We start from the raw sequence: 25,071 nt of genomic DNA, 5'->3' as shown, positions 1-25,071 counted from the left end.
CAGAGGCTGGGCTTGGAGTGCAGCCCCTGCAGCCCCATAGAGAGGTTTTGGTCCAGTTTCCTTTGGATGTTGCTACGAAGCTCAGCATATTTGAAGTCTGGACGGACGTCTGCTATTCCAGGGCCTTGCCGGTGTTTCCTGGGGGTGGTCCTGGCCGTGAGGAGCAGCACCTGAGGACCACAGGATTTCACAGCAGAAGAGCTGGAGCCTGGTGCAGGATCTTCACGGTGGCTGAGCCCAAACCCTCGCGAACAAATGGCTGGAAACGGAGGGAAAGGCGGCGCTCAGGCCTGAACGCTGAGCAGCAGCAGCACCTTGCTGCCCTGCTCTGTGTCCCCGGCCCTGCTTTCTGCTTTCTGCCGCCCTGGTAGCGGCACTCAGGGGCTGCCCGCGCGTTCCGTGCAGCCGAGGGTCACCCCCGGTGCTCCCCCCGGGCCCCTTTAGGGCAGGCGCTGCGGGGCTGAGCACGAAGAGGCCTCCACCGGGAGCCGCAGCAGGTACCGGGAGGGAGGGGGGGGGGGGGCAGCCCCGTTGTCCCCGCGCCTGGAGCTGCGGCCGGGGGGGGGGGTGGGGGGGATCCCGGGAGTGGGGGGGGAATTCGGGGGGAGGAATTCGGGGGGATTCCCCTCGGGGATGACGTCACGCCCGCCGCATGACGCCATCGCCGCGCGCCGCACCGGGAGCTGGCGGCATGGCGGCGGCGGCGGCGGCGCGGAGGGGGAGGCGCCTCGGGGCCCTGCTGCGAGCCGCGGCCGGGAACGGGCTCGGGAACGGGGCCGGGCCGCGGGGGGCCGCAGGTGAGCGGGGCCCCGCCGGGAGCAGCCCCCGGGGCCGGGCGGGGGGCACGGGGGTGCCGCTTCCCCCGCTCGTCCCGGGAGGCTTCCTCGGTAGCCGCGGTGAGGGGGGGGTCGCGGGTTTGTGGCCGGGGCTGCCCGGAGGCTGTCGCCTGCTGGCCCGGCACGGGGCGAAAACGGTTTGGAAATGGGGCCGGGGCTCCGCCTGGCACGGGACGGGCTGTTAGGTAGGGGGGGTGAGGCCAAACGTGGCACGGATCGAAAAATGCCCTTTAAAATAATTAATCTGTTGTGCTGTAGAGGTAGGGAGGCAAAAAACGAATAGACAAAAAAATGTGAATGGCTGGGGGTCCTGCAGGCAGCCGGCACTTGTGGGGCCCTGCTGCCCGTAGTCGTAGCTCTTGCCACGAGGGAGAGCCCAGGCTGGAGCGGCAGAGCCCGCTGTTGGGGCAGGAGCTGTTAGTGCCTGCCACGGTGGGTGGGCTGGGGCTGTAGTTACTTGTGGACAGAGCCCGAGACCTCCCGGACGAGCTGGAGGATGCGAGGTAGGGCCAGAAGGGCTGGGTGCCGGCGTTGCCCAGGGCTGTGATGAGGCTGGGGCAGGCGGAGGAGAGCTGTGCCCCAGGGCTGCGTGCGGCCAAACCAAACCAGCGGTGTCCAAAACGCTCACGGTTGCTCTGTGAGGACTCACCGTGCAAATGGCTCCCAGTTCTGTCTGTTGTTGGTGGTGTTTTGTTTGTTTTTTTTGTACCCCTTCGTCTAAAGCAGTGACACCCTGAAGGCATGCCTTTGGCAGCCCTAGGGTGCGGAGCTTGCCTCCTTCCCCTGCCTACGAGCACAAAATGAGTTGTAAGAAAAGCCTGGGCTTGTCACTGCCTCCAGCCACGTTTGTTGTTTATCCATTTCCTCCCCTTCTGGTCACCTGTCCCCCACAACAGCCCGGTTCAGCTGTGTTCCTTGTGAGGTCGGGGAAGGCCACCCCAGCCCTGTCCCCAGCACCAGTGGGTCTGTGCCCCCCCAGGCTGTCCCTGGGGCCCAGGCTGTGCGAGCTGCCCCTGAGACACAGCACCGAGCAACTGGCTTTGGGACGAGCTCTGTAGCGCTGTAAATTGTCTTCTGGTGTCCAGGTTTGGCTTTAGTTTCATCTCCCCACAGAGAGAAGGCTTAGTTCACCTGGGCACCGTGAGGTGAGGGCTGGAAGGAGGGCGAAAGGGAACCCTAGTCCTTAACGGGGCTTGTGCCATCCCCTGGCTCCCTCGTTTTCCACGTGCTGCTTATCCCAGAGCTGGCTTGGCTGGAGGATGTCGTCCCTGTGCTGTGACAGGCAGGTATTTACTGCCACAAAGGAGCTGCTCACAGGGGCCTAGCAGGGCTGGCTGGAGCTGTTCGGAGGTAGGGGAGTGAGCTCATAAAGTTGCTGCTGGTGGGATGAAAGCGAGCAGGAGGATGTTGGTGCCAAGGGGTGTGCCTGATGGTGAGTGTTAGTTACCATCCAGAGAAGGTAACACCAGTGGAAGCAGCAGAATGCCTCTTCCTCACCAGTTAATTCACTGTGAAGGTCACACATTGCCATATTCTGGCTCGACTTCGGATTCAGAGGGGACAGGCTGGGGCAGCAACTTCCCGGAGGGGAATGGCAAGTGTCACGAGGGACCTTCGGTCTTGCTTGGCCAGTGTCATTCCCCACAGGACTACTGAAATGGGGCCTTTAAAGAGGGCTCCTGTTGCGTCTGATCCTTGTGTCTTTTACTGAAACATCCTGAATTGTATCTTCTAGCAAGAGGCCCAGCATGCCTCCCAAGGGAAATACTCCGTTGTTGGAGCCTCCGACACAGCGTTCCTGCCACCTGCGTTTTTGCTGGCCGGACATACAGCACGCAGACAGCGGAGAGCAAGGAAGAGGAGCCCCTGCACACCATCATCAGCAACACAGAGAACGTCAAAGGTGGGCACGGACACTGCTGTCTCGTGGGAGCACTCTCGAGCTGCAGACAGAGCCAGGACAATGACAAAGCCTTGGCTGGGTGTAGCTGTGCCCTGACCGTGAGGGTGAGCCCTCTGGGGTGGTGTTTCTGGAGGAGGTGTGGGTTGTGGTTGTCCCATCCTAGCCAGCAGATCGCAGCCTGAATCTGCGTTGCACCATCACCCGCCCCAAACTGGAGCGTGCAAATTAGAATGGCCTTTAGTAAGAAATGAGGCCATCAAGACTGCGGGAACAAGTTGCATCTGCGAGATTAGCCAGGCAGTTGACTGTCATGCATATGTGTAGAGGCTTCACAGGCACTAGAGTTTGCCTGAAAAGAGGCTTTTTGTCCCCAAAACAGCTTCTGCCCAGGACATTGCTGTGGACCATGAAGCTCTAATGAGAATCCTGTTGTCAGCGCTTTGATTAGAATGAATTGCCTTGCACATCTCCAGAGAGAGGTGCTTTAAAGCAAAACTGCATGAGTTATTTGAGCACAGAAATAGCATCCTAACTCTGTGCTCTTGTGGCTTTCCTGGCAGGTATTGCTGTGACTGCCAGGCTGTGAAGCTCCCAGTAGGGTTGATGCACTGCTCCTGCTGCTGTCCATATCCCAGCTTAGCCTCTGTCCCCAGGGAACGTAGGTGCTTACCAGCCAGGCCTGGCGGGTGTGTGACCTGTGGCTCTCCCTTTATTGCTTTAGGGTTCTCTAAAGCCTCTAGCAGGAGAAATGCTGTTTTTAAAAAGCCAAGGATGGTCTCTCGGCTGAAGTATTGTGGTGTTTTAGTCTTTCTGAGGAAAATTCTCTTCTAGGGCACAGCCACCCACTTGCATAAATAGGTGTAAATGTATACCCATGCCAGTCCCACAGAGACGTTTGAGTCTGGCTTTTTCTGTGTAAGGCTCAGAGCGTTGTTTGGCCTGAGAGAAACCAGCTGGCTGCAGAAGCTCTTGGAGCTGGGCACGTGCAGGTGGACTCAAGGAAGGGTACAGAAGGCAGGCTGAATGCCATGGGGGCACTTCACAGGGTGCCTGGGGATCACACGGGGCCACACGTGAGGAGCAAGGGGAATCTTTCCCTCCTGGCTACCTGACCGCAGCCTGGGCATGGTGACCAACGTGCAGGCACTGCAGTTTGTGCCTGTCTTGAGGTTTGTATGCAAGGAGCGGAGGTGCAGAGGCCAAGCATCTGCTTGGCAAAGCGTGCTGCAGCATAGAGGTGTGTAAATGGCACTCTTGTTGTCATCTCTTTGGAGGCCACAGCTGCCTGTGTCCTGTCTCACTTCACACTCTCACTCCTGGGAAGCTGAAGTACATGGTAAGAATGCAGATTTGCCAGATTTCCCATTATGACCCCGGTGAAGTACCTTAAATAAGTGTTTCTGGTTTGATTCCAGGTGCGGCCTCCAAGCATGAGTTTCAGGCTGAAACGAAGAAACTGCTGGACATCGTTGCCCGTTCCTTGTACTCAGAAAAGGAGGTAGGGCATCTGCCACCTGCCCCAGCGCTGGCAGAACTTCTGTGAGCCAAGTCCTGTCTCTGTCAAGGGTTATATTCACAGCCGTTGAGCTGGAAGAATACCTGCTCTGTTTCACAGTAAATCCTGTGCTATTCATATCCCACCCTTTCTTGAATGGTCTTTTCTAAGCCACCTTGAAAATCTGAAAAGTATGGCCAAGGTTCCTCTGTGGGCTTCAGAGGCTCTGTGCTTTGTTAGTGAGTTCAGACAAACCATTCTCCTGGCAGATAATGGGGAAAGGCAGTTCTTGTAGCACGCTGGGATTTAGTTTGTGGGTTGACAATGAGCTCCTGGGCTCTGAGAGCCCCGTGCAGTGCAGAAGGCCAGGCTGCAGTGTCAGGTTGTCTCTTCCCCAGGTATTTATCCGGGAGCTGATCTCCAATGGCAGCGATGCACTGGAGAAACTGCGTCACCGGCTGATGGCAGAAGGGAAGGCCTTGCCAGAGATGGAGATCCACCTGCAGACGGACGGTGGAAAGGGAACCATCACTATCCAGGTACCTCCCTTTAGCAACAGGAGAATGTTCCTTCCTGCTGCTCTCACCACTGGCCTCGCTCCTGTGAAGGAGCGGTGGGAGCTGAGTGGCAATGCAGCCCCTTGGATTCCCAAACCTGCCTGAAGAATCGTTCTGTACTCAGCTGGGCTCTGGGTCGTGAAGCTGGTACATCAGGATTTGATGGGAAACTACCAATTCATCTGTCCCAAACTTCCCTAACAGGAAAATTTGCTGCTCCTCCCTCTCCTTTTAGGAGCTTCCAGAAGCATTTCTCCCAGTATCCTTTCAGTGCGCCTCCTAGGTTGTTTGTATATTTCTCAGTGGTGGAGAAGTTGGGAGTCTGGTTTCATCCTGACCTTTGTGTAGGAATTCTCTTCCCTCCTCAGGTCTGTGTTGCCTGGGAGCCAGCAGACCTCTCTCACCTGGGTTGCTGGGAGATACTGGGCTGGTGGTCAGAGCTTCCCACTGCTGATCATCTCCACATCCTCCTGCTCTAGAGCAGGCCAAGCCCAGCTGAAGCTCTGCCCTAAAGCACAGGAGGGACTGTGGGTTGTGGCAGCACCATGGCACCTGCCTGTCCTCCTTTCTGCAGTCCTGGCTCCCTACTAGTTCACTACTGGTGACAAAATGCTTAGCAGGAGTGGGGGAATCTGTAAGCATGATCACCTGTGGGCCTCAGCGTGGTGAGGGCAGGTGGAGCTGATGCTGCTGTCTGTACTTCGATTGCTTTTGTTGGTGACCATTGTCCAGGATGGAAGGCTGAGGCTCAGTTTTGGTGCTTTCATGGCAAATATATTCATGCAGAGGTGGCAAACGGGAAACTTTCCTTGTGGACCAACATCATCTATGAGAGCGTAACTTCATCCTGTTCTCAGGAGATCTGAGAATGAAGCAGACGGCAGCGGGTGTGAGGGATGACTAGAGCAGTTCCCGGAGGGATGTGGCACAGGCAAAGCACACGGTCTGCTATTTTTCACGTGGACAAAAGCACTTGATGTTAGAGGCTGCTCAGTTATTTTACACTTGTTTCTCTGCAGAACAAGTGGCTGCAGTTGCCATGGGGAAGCTGGCGATCATTAGTGGGCAACATGATTACCAGCCCAAAGATCCTCGGATTGTAATGCAGAGGCTTTGCTTTTCCTATCACACCTGACTGTTGCATTTTTCTGACTGCTGTGTAACACTGACTCCTTAATGAGCTCTCGCTTAGCCCCGAGCAGGGTATCACCCCTGCCTTGCTCTTTCTTTCCCTTTTCCCGCAGCCTCTGACCCCATCCAGCCTTGTCCTTCTTGTCCTTGGCTGTGGAAGCGGTGGCACTTTGGCTAAGAGACCTGTTTGCCCACCTTGCAGATAGCGTGTGTTTGACGTCACACCCAACTGGAGCTCTTAGGGATTTATCTTTTTATAACCCCCTATCTGGTTGCCTGTGCGTCTCTAATGCGACTAAATGAGCGAGCCTCTAACTGCAGCAGTGCCGTGCTCTGAGAAGGGAGAGAGAGCAGCGCTGCTCCAATCTCTTTTAATAGGTTTGCCTTCTCAACAGTGCCTAAAGCTCCTTACCTCCAGTGAAAGGTTTATTTATAACCTCTTGAAGAAATGTACCGAATTTAAGGATTACTTTGAGCAACCCTCAGAACATCTCCCTACCTTTCAGGACTGCAGAGGTGCAAAAAAAACCTTGCCCGCAGTGATCGAGGCAGAGATGGACGTGTTTTAGTCAACGTTTTGGGTTTTGTCCCCACTAGGACCCACTGGAACAGAATCAGCAGGTTCCTCATGTGTCATCTCTGGCAGCGGTCACCCTGTTTTTTTTCCAGAAAGGTCCTGTTCTCACCCTGACCCCTAGGTCCTTGTTCTCAGATCTTTAGGCTGCTCTCTGCCCCTGGGTCCGCTGAATCTTGCCTCCTCTCCTGTTCCAAACCACGCAGCAGCTCTTCGTGCCTCACCATCTGAGAAGTGGCAGGGCTGTGGTGTGTGGTGGCCTCTGACAGGCGCATCCCCGGGGGAGGGATGATCCCATTCCCATGAAGGACCACGTTCATCTCTGTGAGGTGACGGCGGCTCTGCTTGCTTCTCTGCCGGGAGAACTGAGTCCTCGTTCAGGGGCTGCTACCTAAGCATTGCCAATGTGCCTGCTCAGAGGGGAACGCTGTGTGTGAGTGTTGGAGTTTGCTGTCCAGCCCACCAGGTTACACCACCTTCGTGCCTTCACCAAAGCCCCGTTGTTTCAGCAGACGCCGTGGTTTCCTCCACCCCTCTGAAAACTGCCTTGCTCTGTGTCTGGGGCAGCTCCATCTGGTAGCAGCTGCAGCCTGTGGGGTCAGATCTGTTAAGAAAATCCTCTTGAAAACATGAGGGGTGTGTTTTCCTTGAGGAAAGATCAGAAATTCTGTCTGCTGAGGCTGTACAGATGTGTGTCTGAGGTGGGAGCAGACCCCAAAGCCCCATGACCACAGAGCTTGGTGTCAGCACCCATACGTGGTGATGGCACCGGGCTCTGGGGTGGCCGCACTCCTGCCCTAGTGCTCCACCTGCTGATTGATAACCCTGTGCTCACGTGAACCGAGGGGCTGGAGGGTTTAGGAGAAATTGTCTGAAGCACACACAGAGCTGCTGGACGAGGGAGCATGCCTCCTCTTTTAACAGGGGTAGCGGTGTAATTGTTGCTAGATTTTGGGCTGCTCGGTGCCCTGTGCTGGGCTTTCTTCTCGCCCTTGCAATCATCCAAAAGCAGTGTTTGCAAAGTCTCGAAATAACAAGTTTGCTGTGTTTGGGAGGAGATCAAATGCCTGCAAACAGCACTCACCCCGCCATGCAACAGCTCCCTGGATCAGTGAGCAGATCTCTCCTGGCTTCTGAGCTATAAACGGTCTGCAGCAAGGACTGAGCTGTCCTGAGGCTCTGATAAGGACCTGAGGTGTCTTCTGGACTTCAGCAGGTCAGTGCAGGTGCACCCACATCTCCAACAGAGCGTGGTGCAGGTGGAGAGCTGGTCCTGCTCCGTGCTGGGTCTCCTCCTGGCAGCCACCCTGTGCCACCGTGCTGCATCCTGAAGGCGTGCAGCATTGCAGCATCCTTCTGCTGCTTGGGCTTGAGGGTGCTGGCACGGACAGAAACGTGGGGTGAAGCTCTCTGTGCCTGGGGAAGCCTCGGGTGGAGTGAAGCTTACAGAAATGTGCCTCTGATTGCAGGGGTGGGTTGAGCTTCCAGTCGTTGCATCATCTTTAACAAGTAAGCCGGGGAGTCAGACATAGAAATGCATCTCAAATAATCTGTGGCCTAGAGAAAGAAGCGCAGAATCTTTTGTTTTCTTTCTCTTCATGCCAGAATAAGAGCACATCATGTTTAAAAATGGGAAATTCTCAGTGGATAAAAGGAAGTAATTTCATGAACAGCAGGCGTTGAGACCTGGATGGGTGGAGGCTGCGCCTGTGGCGATGCCCAGCATTGTTGCGGATAATGTGATAATGTGAATAGATGGTACTGGAAAGGAAAGAAAGCATCAGGCTCTGCCTTTATTCTGTGTATTAGGCAAGCTTACCTTCTATTGGAACGCATGAATTTTAGCGTGCTGTTTCCTCCCCTCATTGCTGCTGCAGATGCATTCGTTATGGGTTCTAAACCAGAATGCTGCTCTGGTGTGGCCCCTGTCCTGGTCGTGTGGGTTTTCAGTCTCCTTAAGCAACGCGTTTAATAATGGGGGGACAGCTGTTAATCTGACATTTGGGGATTTTATTATCTTGGTAGTTGGCGAAAGCAGCATGTCCTTATTTTATAAGGTAGTCGATGTCCTCCTGATGCCCCATTGAGATTTTGCACTGCAATGTTTTGCTTTGTTTTGCCACAAAGCAAAGGGAAGGGCACGGTAGCTCTAACGTGTATCTAACTGCAAGCATTCTTTCAGATGCAGCTGTGGCAAAGGCAGCAGACTGTTTAGTTAAGGGATTGTTTTGGGTAACAAGGCTCTGCAATACCTTAAATTGGACTCAGGTAATGAGCAAAGATAATGATGCTTTACCTAGGTTCCCGTTTCCCAGCTAAACTAAGCAATTTGTTACCTTAAACTAGATTTGTTGCTGTAACTGTGTGCTGTTTGTTTCTAATTTACTAAAAAGTCTGATAAGAATGCAAGATTGATTTGATGAGATGGGTAGTGGGGCCGAAGGTGTTCATTTACGTCTTTCGAGGACGACAGAATTCCTCAGGACTGCGGAGCAGGCAGACGGTGTGTGGTGGTGGGAGCCCCGAGCTGCGTGCCAGGCAGTCACCCAGCCGTAGCTGCGCAGGGTGGGCTCTGCACGCCTCCAGCACCCGCACCAGGAGGGTTGGAGCAAAGTGCAGAGAAAGAACAAAGGTCCAGTGCGGTCCAACAGCACGCTTTGTACCTAGGAGGTCTCCATGTAAAAAGAAAAGAGTGCTGAAAACAAATGTGCAGCTGCTGTTGTTTTCAGGGGAAGCGTTGCTCTGTTCAGATGTGTGGTTCAGCAGGGGACCGCAGTGCTCCTGCCTCCGGTCTGCACGGCTCAGGGCTCAGGGGCTGGCTGTTAACTGGGCACCCTGAGAAGTCCCAGAAGGGAAATTCGGCCAGGTGAGTAGATCATAACTCAGCAGAGCAACAGAAGGGCTTCTGTAATCAGCCTCCAGCTAACGAAGCGTCAGTGCCCTGGATCTGTGTCACGCTTTACAGCAGTTGGTTTCTCTGCGAAGCTGTGGAGTGGCGTTGCACGCTTTGAACTTTGAACGTATCCCTCACTTCTCCTCGTTTGTGGAGGACCCATGTCCCGTTGGCTTTGTGCTTTCACAAAAAGCTCTGCTCTGGCTGTTCTCAACTAGCAGAAACTTTCCTGTAGGATGAAGAGAGGGCTCGAAGCTCTCTGCAGGGGAAGTGAAGTCGCAGCGCTGGTGGTGAAGCAACAGCAGTCCTTGCAGCTAGGCTGGCTGATCACCCATAGAAAGTGCTCGTAAATCACCGTGGGACCACAGGGTGCTTCCTGCCCAAGGCACCCGTGTGCAGGAGCAGTTGGAGTCTCGGTGGCGTTCCCATCTGAATCCACCCAGGTTTTTCCTGCCTGGTGGTGCCTGCTGAGGCAGGGCCTGGGGTCGGCCACCTCGGGGCACGCTTTCTGCTTCCCCTGCCGGTGGCCGGGCGGTGTTTGCAGCCGGGCTCCCTTTGTTCGCTGCAATTCACCCTCATCGACCTGGTCTCTAGGAACTGTCCTTAAGCATTTTGCAGTACGTTTGGCAGGGAGCTCTGAATTCAATAGCCAAATATATTCACAGGGTAGGGATATTTTTTTTAACATACTGGAATTTGGGAATGACACGCTGTGCTATAAATAGGCATGGATCAGAGGAGTTAAGAGTTCTGTGCAGGGTCTGGCACGAAGGAAACCTGAACCAGATGCTGAAAACATCTAACATCTTTTTTTTTTTTTTTTTTTTTTTTTTTTTTTTTTTTTTTTCTGGCCTTTCCTTCCCTGGGGGAAGGGACCATGTCAGATTCCTGAGATTTTGCCATGCTCTGTTTGTTTCTCCTGGCTTTTCATCTCCCACTGTTGAGATTTTTACCTGCCATCTTCCCGCTTAGCCAGGATGCCTGTGACTGGCCTTACCGTATTTAATCACGTGGAGGGTGTTGCTGTGCTGTGCCTTGTGGGGATGCAGAAAAATATCTTGTCCACGTGGCACTTCACTCAGCAACCTCACAAGTTGACCACAGTTTGATCATTCGGTGGAGTTAAATACTAGACCAAAAGATAGGTACAGGTATTTTTAATGCCATCTTATTCTCTAGTAAATGAGCCCACCGAGTGCCCCACATGGGTGGTAGAAGCGTGCTGTGCCAGAAATCTCTGTGGCATCCCACCTCCGAGCCACCTAGCAGCAGTTGGTTCTGCTCAAGCTCATTTTGCTGACTCCAGCCAGCCGAATTGCCACCGGCAGCACTCGGAGCGTGTCAGCGCGCTCTGGGACACGCAGGGAGCTGTCAGCTCTGACAGCTGCACGCACAAGTACGTGAGCAGAGCTGAGTCCTTCCCCTGAGCAAGGATCACCTTTCACATGCATCATTTTCACGCTGCCACCGCCTCACCGAGTGGCTCAGAGAACCTGTCAGGGTGGCTTCTCGGGATGTTTCTGGCAGGTAGAGAAGAAACTGCTGGATTTTGGGAGGAGGAATGGCTCCTTCCTTTCAGAAGTCGCATTGCAGAGGCCGCTAGCTTGTACTTGGCTTCTTTGGAAGGTGCACGTGGAGCAAGTCTGAACGCTGGCTGTGAGTGGGAAAGGTTTTTGTTGCGGTCCTGTGTGAGGATGCGGCCGTTCCTAGCTGGGTTTTGCTGTCCATGCTGCCTTGGGGTTGTGCAAATGTGTTGTGACAACTACTGAAGTTGCAGCCTAGTCTGAGCTGTGCCGCAGCCTTTTCTGGATGGGGCTGCAGGGTTTGCTGCCTGAGGGGCACGCGCTAGCAGCAGGGAGTTGTTTTTCTGCATGCAGGAGTGTGAATCCTTATATAAACGGGGGACAAGATGAAGCCGTGCCTTCAAAGCCTGGGCTGGGCACTGAGGGTGGCCCGGGCGCTGTGCTTGCAGCTGGGGTTAGGTTGTTCCTGGGGGCACCGCAGTGCCCAGCTCTCAGACTCGTGGCTCTGGACACTGACAGCTTCATGCTCAAGTTCTGCGGAGCACTGCGAGTTGGAGAGGGGATGGGAAAGAACAGGCAGGAGAAGGAGACCAGCGAAAGCAGAGCGTGGAGCCAAGGGTCTGCATTACCCGAGATTTAAGGGATTTGCTACTCTGACTCCTGGGGTGAGGGCATCAGTTCCCTACCTGCAGGCTGGAAATGAGCTGCTGCTCTTGCTCCTCGCTCCCCTGTGTGCTTGCTGAGGAGCAGAGGCTGCCTCGTGCACACACAGGGAGGCTGTGACCTGGCTCGAGATCTCCTCCCAGCACTGTCATACTGTGTCGTGTGAGCGGTGCAGACGCCAGCCAGTCTTGGCACATTTCTGTTTTCTCTCCATCTAACGCTTGAGTTTCTAAACTTCTTAATGACTTATAGCCACAAGACAGCTGGGGCTGCCCCTTAGAGCCCTGTCCCTTCTGTGCCTGCTGCCCTGCCTCTGTGCAGGTGCAGTCCCAGCTGGAAGCCTGCTGCTGTTGCATTTACCTCTCAGTGACTGGGTGAGAGCACTGGGCAGAGGTAGGAGCTGCTTGGGTGCTGGTTGCTACAGCAGTTCTCTACTGCTATTTCAGCTGCTATTGCTGTTTGGTTTTTTTTTCAGGACACAGGTATTGGGATGACCCAGGAGGAGCTTGTTTCTAACCTTGGTACCATTGCTCGATCGGGCTCAAAGGTAACTTGTGGCATTACCCCTTCCTCCCCTTCGGGAAGCCTTCTCCAGTTACAGTCTCTCCTGTTCTCCCAGTAACTTCTCATTGTCTCTTCCCTTGGCCCCCAGCCCAGCTGTGAAATACACCCCTCTTGGAAGGTGAAACCTTCCTGTGGAGTCTTCTGCCTCTTAATGGTCTCTGCTGTGTGCCAGGGAGGCCTGTGGTGCCGAAGCAGCACTAATGGCCCCCGTGTGTAATGCTGCTGCACCTGCCTGCCCACACTCCCAAAAGTCAGTGCCTTCCTCCCCAGGCCATCGTTACGGAGGGGCACATGCTCATTTGGCATTCACACTGCGTCTGGGAGGGCAGCAGCTGTGTCCTCATGCTGGCAAACTGTCATATTTACCTTTTTTTCTCCCAAGTCACTACTCTGAGGTTGCTTGCTCCTTATTGACCGAGCCCTTGTTCTCCTTTACTGCTCCTTGCAGCGAGTGTTGCCCTGGGTGATGCTCCCCTTTTCCACAGGCGTATTCCCTTAGGGAGAAACCCATGTCCTCAGGGAGAAACCCTGTCCTCAGTCACCCTCCTGAGTGCTGACAGAGGTGTGGGATGTGGGTGCTGAGCGGCCAGGCCCATGGTGCCTGCTGTAGGGCTTCATAAGTGTGCACAGGACAGGTCGCAGCCCCACAGCAGTCCCAGAGTTCATGCACTGGTTTATGTCTCCTCCTTTTTTCCCCCAGGCATTTCTAGATGCTCTGCAGAGCCAAGCAGAAGCCAGTAGTAAAATCATCGGCCAGTTTGGAGTGGGTTTCTACTCGGCCTTCATGGTTGCTGATAAAGTGGAGGTGTTCTCACAGTCTGCAGAGCCGGGGAGCCCGGGCTACCACTGGTCCTCAGACGGGTAAGGCTGCAGAAAGGGGTGGAAATGTGCAGGGGCTGCATCCAGATCAGGCACAAACTGAAAGCTGAGCAGAGCAAGACAGGGCTTGTGTGGTCTTTCATGACTGGGCTTACTGGTTTAGATCCTGCTCAGATTATACACAGCAAGAAAGCGTGGCCAAATGTGCCAGGGTGAACAACCGCAGACGAACTTGCTTTGTCAGAGCAGGCATGTTGTGGACAAAGACAGTACCTGCCTCTCCTGTTCCTTCCCTGCTGGCAGGCATTTCTCTTAGCAGCACTCCAGATTAGAGAGAGAAATTTGCTGTCTTTGGTCTAGTTCCCTGGCTTTTTGCTCGAGGGCACCCCTGGTAGGCAGGGCTGGTGCAGTGCTGTGGCTCTGTAGGCACGTGTCTTCTGTGGGCTGGGTCTGTGTGCTCAGCCTTTGCTTCTTGCTTCCAAGCTGCAAACACCTGTGGTGGCAGAGCTGTGCTGTGCTGGACCCTGTTGAAATTGGAGCTCCTGGGGGTGAGAAGCTCTGCATCCCATTAAAATCACCTAGAACTGAAGTATTTCTATGATTCTAGTTACCAAGTTATTTAAATTCTTGAAAAAAAAAAACTTGTAACTGAGACATCAGCCTGTCTTGGGATGCCAAGCTGCTGTGCACTGCAGTCTGTACTGCTGAACACTTTGAAGGCTGGCCTGTCTCTCTGCTACATCAGTGCTCTCAGTGGCACTCACTCAGCAGCAGAATAGGAGCAGTCACCCAGAACAGGCTGCCTTCACCAGGGCACAGCTGCTTTGCACTGCAGCCAGGTACTGCTGCCCAGTGGAGGTGTGAGCATGGACCCACAAGCCCGAATTGTCAAATGTAGGGGAGAGGCTGAATGTTGGGCCTATGCAAGCTGAAATTTGTTTGAAGTTTTCCTGCAGAGGCTGCTGGTGTCTGTAGAGAGAGGAGTCTGGGGTATCGTAGGAAGGCAGACGTGTTATCTGGGAGCCTTCTCGAAGGCACAGAGAGCATTCAAACATTTGAGATTTTTTTGCCTTTTCCTCTTGGTGCTGAGGTGTTGTGCATGCTGTCAGTTTAATTACATATTTTTATGTCTCGTCACGGCTGTATGTGAGGCACAAGCTGACATGGCTTCTGTTTCTAATCCTAGCTCAGGAATGTTCGAGATTGCGGAAGCTTCTGGTGTCAGAACTGGGACTAAGATTATTATACACCTCAAAGAAGAGTGCAAGGAATTTGCCAGTGAAGACCGTGTCAAGGGTGAGCAGAGGAGGGAAATGCTGCTACCCACTGAGGGGATGCACGGAGTCTGTTGGTTCCCCACGAGTGGGAGGTGAATGTACAGTGTCCGTGCTCTCCTGCAGCACCCGTTACATGCTGTTATTGAAGAAATTCTTACTCTGTTGTTTTCACAAACATGACTCTTTGATGTCCTCTTTCCATTCCAGAGGTGGTGACAAAATACAGCAACTTCATCAGCTTCCCGCTGTACCTCAACGGGAGACGAATTAACACGTTGCAGGTAAGCAGGAGGGCCACAGGCAGGTTGCTGGTGGAGATGAACCATTGTAATCTTCCACCGGAGACAGGAGCACAATAAAGCTGCTGCTGCTGTCTCTGGCAGTCACAGAAGGATTGTCCAGGATATCACAGACCCTTTAGTGACAAGTTAATTAAAACAAGAGGAGGTAATCTGGCATAAATCATGTCTGGTACTGCCTATTGGCGTTTGTTGGAGGGAATGCCTGCAGGTTGACAAAGCAGTTTTTATTTACAGATATCTTCTGGATTCTTCCCTAATCAGAATGATTGTCTCAGTGCTTTTAGTGCTACTTCTAACTGTTTAAGCCAGGTGACATGTTAGTGGTGTAGGGTTTGCTCACATCAGTAGTGTGCTGACACCTCTTGCTGCAGTTCTTCTTGCCCTTTGCTTGTGGGATAGCCAATGCCAGTGGGCATCTGGGTTTTGTTGCATCTCAGCTCGCTGTCTGATTTTTTTTAACTGCTTTTTAATTAATTTTTTTAATTGCATTTTTTTAAACACTGATGTTTTCTGACCACTTAAAATGATACAGCCAGATCCACCTTAGTCAGAAGTTCTGGCCCAGTTGCAGGAAGTCTCCTAGGTGAAAGTAGTTATCTTTAAAATAAAAATCTATGAATTGTTTTTCCTCCAGCATCTCATTTTCTGGTTGGTTAAATCTTCCTCACTTAAGAGAGTAGGTACAGAGTGTCTGTGTGTGCGTGTGTGTGTGTGTTTGCTTTTTCCTGGGAAGTGGCACCGAATGTGCAAGCTTTCAAGGATGTACTTAAATATTTTATCATGTTAATTTACCTAATGTTCTGCAATTGGTGTTATTAGTGACTGTTATTTATTTGGATTCCTACAATAATAGCGTTTCTGCTCCAAAGGCTTTCTAGCTGTTTCCCTTAAATCTATTTCTAGTTTTTTAATTTAGACAGCTGTTTGGTCTTCCTACCTCACAATCAATAGAAAACACTCCCTAGAGAAGAGCAGTACTAGAGCAAGGGGTGAAATGTGCTTAATGGAGTCGTGTACTTTTATCTTTATATCAGAAAGTGTTTTCTCCATTGGGATATGGCAACAGCTTTATTCTCACTATGTTCCCGTTTCAAGCCTCTTCTTTATCTGGGATCTTTTTTTCCATTTTTCCACACATCAACATCAGTTCACTGTAAACAGAGCTGTAGTTAGATCCCTACTGTGGGTTTTACTAGATAAGATCTTGAATGCTTGCCATGTAGCTGACAGCATAGAATTAGAGGCTTTTCCATCCTGCCTGTGATAGCTGTAGCTACAAGTAAGACTCTGGGAAAGCAGGACTTTACCTACCAACAGCTGCTATGAAGCACCTTAGTACCCACTTGAGTCCCTAATCCTACCTGTGATCCTGCAAACCCTCCAGGACACTTGTGTGTGCTGGAAATGTAAGGAAGCTGCTTGTGTAACAATGCTCTGAGGCAAAAGCAGCTTTAAGGAATACAGAAGCACAGCAGGGTTGCCAGAGCCCTGAATCCCTTGGACTGGTAGGTTGAGGGTGGGCTGGATGTCTGCACTGCCCAGGGTGGTCGATCACACCTGTCACTCCATGTACTTAAATGTTTTAGTACATAAATATTACTTAAATACTTAAGTACTTAAATATTTTAGTATTTAGGGCTCAAGTGGCAAAGAGTTGTAAGTGCAGTAGTCTTCATCCAGCTGGAAACAAGAGTTTGTTAATTGGTCCCAGTGTTTGTTAACTAGGCAGAACCTCCCTAATCTTTGCTAGATGCTAATCTCGTGTTGAGGTACTGAGAATGTAAATGTGGTGTGGGCACTGGGCTAAGTGCTCCAGAGAATGCTGGGCACCTGTGGGGTTCAGAGCAGCAGCAGGTGGAAAGCATGGCCACAGGGAAAGACGTGGTCTGGAGCTCATGACTAACTCATGTGTTGATGTGTGAAACTGTGCTGCCGAGGCACAGCTGGCCGATTTGTTCACGAAGCAACTCCTGAAATGCTCCAAAATACATAAGCAGAAAACAGGTAATGGAGGACCTGCTTCACAGGCAGTCAGCAGACCTTGCAGTGGGACGGGACTCCTATCGTGGGGACAGGTGGGTTGGAATAGGCACACTTAAACTTTCACTTTTCTTTTGCTTCTTGGTCTGAGCCCCGAGATGCTTGACCAGGACTGCCAGTCAGCTGAGCTGTGGTAATTGTCTGTGATGCTCTTGGCCAGTGACACGTGTCAAGTAACAGAGGTTAGCCAAACCCCTTTTGTTTTGGGCTGAACAAATCTGCCTTAGATGTGCTGCAGGACAAGAGTTCCTGCATGGAAGGTGACCAGAGGTCACCTGAGTGGCAGTAATTTGTTAGTGTGTGAATATTACTACACCCCACTGCCCTCCTGCTGTGCAGAGGAGAGTGTGTCTGTTTGAAAGACGGCGTTTCCTCGCTCAGGCACCCTGGAGGGAAAAATACAACTCTGGAAGAGCAGCTTTGTGCTGTGAGGCCATGGGTGATGAGGGCTGGTGGGGACTCATCTCCCTGCTCCTCCGCAGGCACTCTGGATGCTGGACCCCAAGGACATCGGTGAGTGGCAGCATGAAGAGTTCTACCGCTTCATAGCTCAGGCTTACGACAAGCCCCGCTATGTCCTGCACTACAAGACCGACGCTCCCCTCAACATCCGCAGCATCTTCTATGTGCCTGAGCAAGTACGTGCAGTGGGACATCTGCCCAGTTCCTCTGAGGAGGAGAGACAGGGACTGCTCCTTAGGCAGAATTGCGAGGAGGAGCATCCAGCGTGGCAGCTCTGCAGTGGGTTGGGTGCTACAGGATAATGGTGGGGGTACTGGGCCATGAGAGGGGTTGGAGGAGGCTCAGGTAGGTCCCTAGGGAAGACAGGCAAGATTTCAGCTCCTGCTGGACTCAGTGCTGGTAAAGGTGACCGCAGTATGAGCTGGGCAGCTGGTGCTGCTGAGCAGATTGCTGTGTGCAGCTGATGGTCGGGCACCCTGCGCAGTGCTGGTGTTACCTTTGTCTCTTGTTCCTGCAGAAACCATCCATGTTCGACATCAGCAGGGAACTGGGTTCCAGCGTCGCCCTCTACAGCCGCAAAATTCTCATCCAAACCAAGGCTGCCGACATCCTGCCTAAATGGCTGCGCTTCCTCAGAGGTGTGTGCTGGGAGCAGGAGCAGTGGGCTGTGCAACGTGGCTACCAAGGGGGCTAGGGGAGGGGCTGCTTCCTGAGCCTGGCTCCTGTGTCTGCCTCGCTGGTCAAGGGTCGCTCTGTGTTCCAGGTGTTGTGGACAGCGAGGATATACCTCTGAACCTCAGCAGGGAGCTTCTGCAAGAAAGTGCCCTTATCAGGTAAGAGGCTGAGGCTCGTGTGGCTTCTTGCTGGTTGAGGAGGGGGCATTGTGGGGTAGTCAGAGGGGTGTGGATGTAAGCAAGCTGCAGCGTTCCCATGCTTGAGAATTTCTTTGGTCTGTAAAGTGAACACGGAGTGTAAAGTTTCGCAGCCATGTTGGACACATCTTAAGATGTGTAATCAGTGTGCTGTCATACAATCTGCTGTTTCCTCCTTGGCCATGTGCAATTTGTGCCCTAGGCTGCCTTTTGGTACCTCTGGTCAATAGCAGTAAGAGTGGATTTGCTATTTAAAGCGTCTGATCTCCACCACCAGGTGGTTTGGAAAACAAAACCAAACAGGCAGTGCTAGGAAGCTGGTTCCTACCTTAGAGTCACCGTGTAGGCCTTGAAACAGCATCTTGTAACTGTTGTCTCCAGAATTCCTTCAAAGCTCTGCCATGCTCTCACAGATACTTGTCAAATGCTGAGTGCCAGCCAGCAGGGTTTTCATTTGGTTCTGAAGCCTAGTGAAGCTGACCACCAACAGGCCAGTCTCCTCAAAAAAATAAAATAAAATAAAATGCCCCTGGATCTTAATTTTTGTGCTTCATGCCTGCCTCTTGAACATCTACCACTGGAACTTGATACACAAGGATAAGAGCAGGCTCTTAATGCATTTTGGTTCTGCTGTTACCTTGTTAGGTTTAATGGCTAACTGGCATTCAGCGGCTGCTAAAATGCTTTGAGCTCCACTGTAGTCATGAGAATAACCCTGCCACTTCACTGGATTTTGAGGCCGTCAGAAAGGAGTCCTCCCAGTGTAACCCTTTTAGAGCTGCTTCCTCCCTGTGTTTAGGGGTAGCTGTGGGAGTGCGATGAGTGTCCTGTGCACAGTTGGTTAGGTACTGCAGTGTCACTGAAGTTATTGAAGATTTGAGCTTCAGCCTTGTGTTTGTACAGCAGCCCTGGCTATCTCTCCAGCTCTTGACTTCTCTTGACTGAGGTACAAAGAACAAATGCAGAGCCTTGGGGAAAAGGAGACAGTGGCCCTAGAGTTTCTTCTTTTTCCTCTTGTTTCCAAACACATCACTGAAACACTGCATGGGGAGATGTTCTTTTGTCTTGGTCTAGCAGCTGTCTTTAAAAAGGCTTGTTCTTGCTGCAGGAAACTCCGAGATGTTTTGCAGAAGAGATTGATAAAGTTCTTCATTGACCAGAGCAAGAAGGACCCTGAGAAATATGCCAAATTCTTTGAGGACTATGGAGTATTCATGAGAGAGGGGATTGTCACGATAGCAGAGCAGGATGTTAAGGTACCAGCAGTCCTGATACACTGCAGCTGATGGGAAAGAGCATGGGAAAGAGTCCTGCTATGACCTGGGATGAGGGGCACTGCTGCTTCTCTGGATCTTACATACCTCTAACTCTTGTTCTGGGTCTGACGACCTACGGATGCTCTAGGGCACCTTGCCTTAACTGATGTTTTCTGACTGGGTGCTGTTCCCCACTCTAGTTCAGGACACTGCAGAGTCTCTGTACCCACACTTGTTGTCAGCCCTCACTGATAGAATGTGAACTACAGCAGGCGGTAAAGTAGGGCTTTACCCCTGCTGTTGTCTTCAGGCTGGATTCCCACTTCCAGGAGAGCTTGGCCTACATCCCGTCTAGGTCATTCTTCTGCCTCCATAATATCTGGAGCAGGAAAGGTGGGACCCGGAATCCTCTGAGCCCTTTTGCAGAAGTACAAACTGCAAACAAGCCTGCCCATTGCAAATAGAGGTCCTGGAACTGGGAGTGATCAGGTAGAGCTATAGTGGCCTGCCTCCAGCTCATGAGAGCACGTTTCTTTCAGGAGGACATTGCGAAGCTGCTGCGTTACGAATCGTCTGCCTTGCCTGCAGGCCAGCTGACCAGCCTGACCGAGTACGCCTCCCGCATGAAGGCAGGGAGCAGAAACATCTACTACCTGTGTGCACCCAACCGGCACCTGGCCGAGCACTCCCCGTACTTTGAGGCCATGAAGAAGAAGGACATGGAGGTAGGTGAGCAGTGTGCTGTGCTCAGGACACTGCACCAGAGCCCAGGGCTCAGCTAGATCTTGGAGTTGAGCAGAGCAGTGTAGCACCCTGTGCAGGCGGGTTAGTGCTTGTGCAGTTATCTAGATGTTTCTGCTGGTTCTGACATCTGTTAATTGCCTTTGCTGAACCCTGGAGCAGGAGCCTAGGAGTTGCTGTGCAGTGCTGGTAACAGCGTTGTTGTAGGAGTCCTCTGCAGGCAGGTGGCCCTTTCAGGACTGGAGTCAGTGCTGGTTCCCAGCTTCACTTGCTGGGGAAGAACTTGTCCAGCTGCAGCCCTGCCATCCGTGGTAACAACGTGTTATTGTCTGCTTTTTTGGCACAGGTCCTGTTCTGCTATGAGCAATTTGATGAGCTGACACTCTTGCACCTTCGGGAGTTTGACAAGAAGAAGCTGATCTCGGTGGAGACGGACATTGTTGTTGATCACTATAAGGAAGAGAATTTTGAGGAGAGTCGCCCAGGTATCGTGAGGTCCCCCTGGCCTTTCCTGCTGCATGCAGTCCTGCCGCCCTGGGTGTGCCTCTTCCAGCACTCTTGCAGTTCCTGAGTCTGTGAGCAAGAGCACTCCTTTCCATCCTGCAGTTCTCACGGGCGGAGGCAGCTTGTACTTCTTGCAGATCCCTTTCGTCGCACATGCTGCTGTAGATCAAAGTTTAAGACATTTGCTAATTTAAGCAGGTGGTATGTCATACACAGAGCTTTAAAAACAGACACACACCTGGTGCCCTGACAGAGGGAGGCAGGCATTGGCAGGGAAAGAGCCTGCCCTCTGTGGGCATGTCGTGGTCTGGGATGAGGGGATGCACGGAGGGTGTGCTGAGTGGTGCTGCATTCCCATTTTCACAATATAGCAAGTAAATGAAAGTGTGAAATGGACTGAAATCAGGAGTAAAGATCGCTGTCCACTGATTAGATGTGCCCTTTTTTTTTTCTGCTAGCTGCAGAACGTCTGACAGAGAGAGAGGCTGGGGATTTGATGGCCTGGATGAGAAATGTCTTAGGCTCTCGAGTCACTGATGTTAAGGTAGGTGTTCTGTGCCTGGGTGACTGAGTACAGAAGATCCACGGAGATCGTAGTCTAGGAAGTGAAGGCACTGGTTGACTGGAGGTCTCCTGCCAGACTTTACTGTGGACTGTATGAGAAAAATCACTTTCTGTGCATCCTGTCTGTAAATGGTGTAAATGCTGGTATTTGTCATTTGGGCGGTCACTGTGGCGATGGGAAGAACCACTTAATGTGTAATGAACAAAGCCCATTTTACCAGGCCCTACTTTAGGTTATGTAGGGCCGGTCGGGACCCCAGCTCTCCTGCCTGCTTAGGCAGCTCCTCTGGGGTGGGGACAAGTTGTGCAGAGGCTCAGTGTGGATCTGTGCTGAGGAGACTGAGTCCTTTAACCTCACCCACCTCTGAATTGTGTGTTTCCATCTCAGCACTGATTGCTGTTTTTGCCCCAGGTGACTACACGGCTGGACACCCACCCTGCCATGATCACTGTGCTCGAGATGGGGGCTGCCCGACACTTCCTTCGTATGCAGCAGCTGGCCAAGACCCAAGAGGAGCGTGCCCAGCTTCTGCAGCCCACCCTAGAGATCAACACAGGGTAAGGGGTGGCAATACCAGTGCTAAGCACTGCATTCCTGCTGGGGTGGAAGCAGAGAGAAGGCAACTTAAAGCCCCTAGGTTAGCAGAACTCTCCCCATTAAGTGCAGCGTGCGCTACAGTGCCTCGATCTGTGTGGCCACATGGTGTGGTGGACATGAGCCACACACCCACACTGTGTCCAGCCCTCTGAGGATTGCGGAGGTTATAGGGTCAGGATGGGAGAGAAGAGGGAAGCCCCTGGAACAGGAGCAAGAAAGGTGGAGCTGTCTTGGCCTTTAGTTAGAACATTTTCTGTCCCGCCTTGGCTTAGATGCTTATTCTGGAGGAGAAAAAAAAAAAAAAAAAAAAAAAACGTCCAAAAAAGCTAAATCTTAGTATGGATCTCTCTTACTCTTACAGGCATGCTCTGATTAAGAAGCTTAACGAGCTGAAGGACAGTCAGCCTGATCTGGCCCAGATGTTACTTGATCAGGTGAGAGCCAGGCCTGCAAAGGCACCACCATCCTCCCCAGAGCCAGCTTGCAGACCATGTGTGGCAGGGAGCAGGGTGGAGCCCTTTTAGCAGGCTGGATTCATTCTTCTGTGTTTCCCATTCTGTGTGTTTCTGCTGCTTGTGGCCAATGTGTTTTCCTACCAGGCTGCCTAGAAGACATGCTTGTTGTCAGCATGCAACTCCTGGAGTGTGACATGCATTTCCTCCCCAGCTCTCATTCACCTCGCTCCTGCTGCTTATTTAATGTGTTCCTCTCTTTCTCAGATTTATGAGAATGCCATGATAGCAGCAGGACTGAACGAAGATCCCAGACCAATGGTGAGCCGGCTGAACGAACTCCTCACAAAAATCCTGGAGAAAAACTGAGCCCTGGAAAACTGAAGGATGAACTCTGTGCTGATATCTCTTTCCTCAAGTGCAGTTGCTCTGTCAGCTATTGCAGCATCTGCTTGCAGGCACTGTTCAGTGAGGGGCTCACCTGGCAGGTGGCTAGGGAGAATGCAGGGGACTTCCAACCATCACTGCCTGGGCAGGAGCCAGTTGTAGTTACTACATCATGTCATCAGCCTGTTCAAAGTGCAGTGTTCTTAGTGAGAGCAAAATCCAGAGATTGCTGCTAAAACGATATGCTTAAATTTCTGACACAAGCCTAGAGAACCTTGCTTCACACTGTTTCTAGATATGTCCTTTCCCAAAACAGCAAGAGTCCCAGTTAGGTCTGTGGAGTCCCAGTTAGCTCTCTGAGTATATCCCCATCCACTGAAGAACGATTTCTTGTGCACCATTGTGCTCTGAACAAGCCCTGGCAAAATCCATTAATTTGTGAAGAAACTTTGACTTCTGACCAGGCAGGAGAACTTAGGTGGCGTGGAGATAGATTGCTGCCATTAGCAGACAGATCCTGTTGGTGGAACGTGTCAGTACATTCCCATGGAAGAAAAGATCACTGAGCTGCTGAATAATCAAGTTCATCCTTGTCTCGCTTTAGAGAAAAAGAAGCAACTGGGAAACAGTATTCCAGTGTGTGGAGCACAGCTTTCCAGTGTACGGCCTTCTGGAAAGTCTCTAGGGTTCTTGTCTCTTCTCTGGGATAAATTGCATGTCTTGCTGACCTTTATGATGAATAAATTCCTCTTTTCCAAATCGCTCCACTCTTCTCTTTTCCTCTTACTTTGTTGGTCTTTGTGCCTTCCAGAAGGTGATTTCGTGTTTCTTCTCTTGTCAGATGAGGCTTTGTTCTTCAGAGCACTGGGTACTGGACAGTGGTGGGTAGAGAGGGCTGTGAAAACAGTAGGTTGTAGCAGAGTGTGGAAGGAAAACAGGAGAATCTCCACCCTTGAATTCTGTTAGAAAATACCACGTGAGATTTCCCTCTGTGCATCAGGTTTACACCATGCAAATTGGTTTACAAGAATTCTTTTCTCAGCTGGTGCCATGAGGCAGCTGTGACATTTGTTTACCTTATCCTTAAATTGCCAGATTAAGATTCTGAAACTGGATTTGGTTAAATGTTGGGAGGCTGTGCTGGACAGGATAACCTCCAGCTCTTTCCCTGAACACCATGAGCTCAGTAAGCAAAAGGAAGCCTGGCTGTGCAAAGAGGAATGAAAAGGGTCTGCTGCATGAGGTGTCATTTTAGGTGTTTTATTAATGTTGCCTGAAATTCTTCTTCTGCATCTGTATAAAAATGGAATTAATGTGACAGTTTAAGGGGCATTGAGAACAAGGAGCCACCTTCTACATCCCTGGAAGCTGTATTGCTCAGCTAGAGGCTGCGGGTCGTGCCTCTGTTCCTGGTAAGACCTAGATGGCATCTTGCCTTTTGATTTGATGGAGTTCCTTGATCATGCAATAAATACCCTGAAATTGTCCAGACTGGAAGCCAGCAGCAAAGGTGGCACAGGTAAACACACAAGGCTTTGCTTCTGGAAGTAGACAACACAGGTGAAGTTCAGCTGTGTGCTTTGTAGTCTAGACTATATTCTTCTCTTCTAAGCAGATTTAAGATCCTTTGCCATCAAAATCGGTGTAAATACACAGGAAAAAATACTGGGTATTGTACAAAGCTCTGATGCAATGTAGGGCACGTGAAAGGAGCGATACGGTGTGGCTCCATAGCTAGACCTTTGCAGTGCAGCGTGTTTCATGAACAGTGAGGAATGAAAACCTGTGGTTCTCTCGGGCTAACGTACTGCAGGTGAGTGCATCAGCCTGCAGGATGGTCACCTGGTGCTCACTGATACGATGGCTAAAAATAGTGTCTGTTGATAGAGCACCTGAGCTGAATGTTAGCTTACAAAATCTGATGCAGTCAGAAGCAGAGGATGCTTACTCCAAGATGGTCATGAAGCATCTGAGATGTCTTTAACCTCTCCAGTCCTGGGAGTCCTCTGGGAATCCCAGCAGCCCTTGAGGTGCTAATTTTTTGCCATGACAGATTTATGACTAAAAGATCAAACAATATTTCTGTTGTTGGAGTGTAAACTAATCCTTTGTGACTGTGCCCATCGAACATGCTGAAAGGTGGTGACAGTCCTGGGGCTCTGTATGCAGGAAGGAGCGGTAGCAGCAGGATGGGGAGGGTGCGTTGACCCAAATCTTACATACATGTACCTGATCATGCTGCTTTTTCTGGTGCTTTGTCTAAGTTTCACATTTCTATGCACCAGAAGCCTCTGTAGGTTCTCACCTCTTAGTTTCGGCTTTCCCTTTTACTCAAGACCTGCAGAGATTGCTGCTGTATGAAGTTTTTATACACAGCTAACAATGATCCTAGTGGAGAAGGGAGATGTAGAGGCATCGTGTTGATGAACACAAACTGACATGCTGACAGGAATGCAGGCAGGTTGCTTGAGAGCTGGTCTGTAGATGACTGGCTCTGAAAGAGCCTTTGCACGGAACGCAGCAGAGGCTTTTTGGTAAAAGAGCAGTGTAAAGGACGAGTTGTTTCAAACACGACAGGTAAGGTTTTTCTCTTTCTACACAATGTCAAAACATGCTGTGCAAGTAGAGAAGGCCTGTATGGATCCTGCACCAGAACTT

At 51.6% G+C, this 25,071-nt stretch overlaps 1 protein-coding gene across 1 annotated transcript; it reads left to right on the top strand.

Moving 5' to 3' along the window:
* Window positions 1–676: 676 nt before the first annotated feature.
* On the top strand, window positions 677–23,176 carry TRAP1 (TNF receptor associated protein 1). Its single transcript, XM_084537179.1, has 18 exons — window positions 677–797; window positions 2,572–2,739; window positions 4,155–4,237; window positions 4,633–4,773; window positions 12,051–12,122; window positions 12,840–13,000; window positions 14,145–14,254; window positions 14,443–14,516; window positions 17,060–17,215; window positions 17,557–17,677; window positions 17,803–17,872; window positions 19,020–19,167; window positions 19,707–19,892; window positions 20,255–20,393; window positions 20,871–20,956; window positions 21,389–21,534; window positions 21,936–22,008; window positions 22,294–23,176. The coding sequence occupies exons 1-18, from the start codon at window positions 692–694 to the stop codon at window positions 22,393–22,395; spliced, it is 2,142 nt and encodes a 713-aa protein (XP_084393305.1). The 5' UTR covers window positions 677–691; the 3' UTR covers window positions 22,396–23,176.
* Window positions 23,177–25,071: the final 1,895 nt, after the last annotated feature.

This window comes from Aythya ferina (assembly GCF_964211825.1).
Source record: "Aythya ferina genome assembly, chromosome: 15".
Taxonomy (NCBI): Eukaryota; Metazoa; Chordata; class Aves; order Anseriformes; family Anatidae; genus Aythya; species Aythya ferina.
The sequence above is the reverse complement of the archived record's forward strand: the minus strand, read 5'-3'. Positions and strand labels throughout refer to the sequence as shown.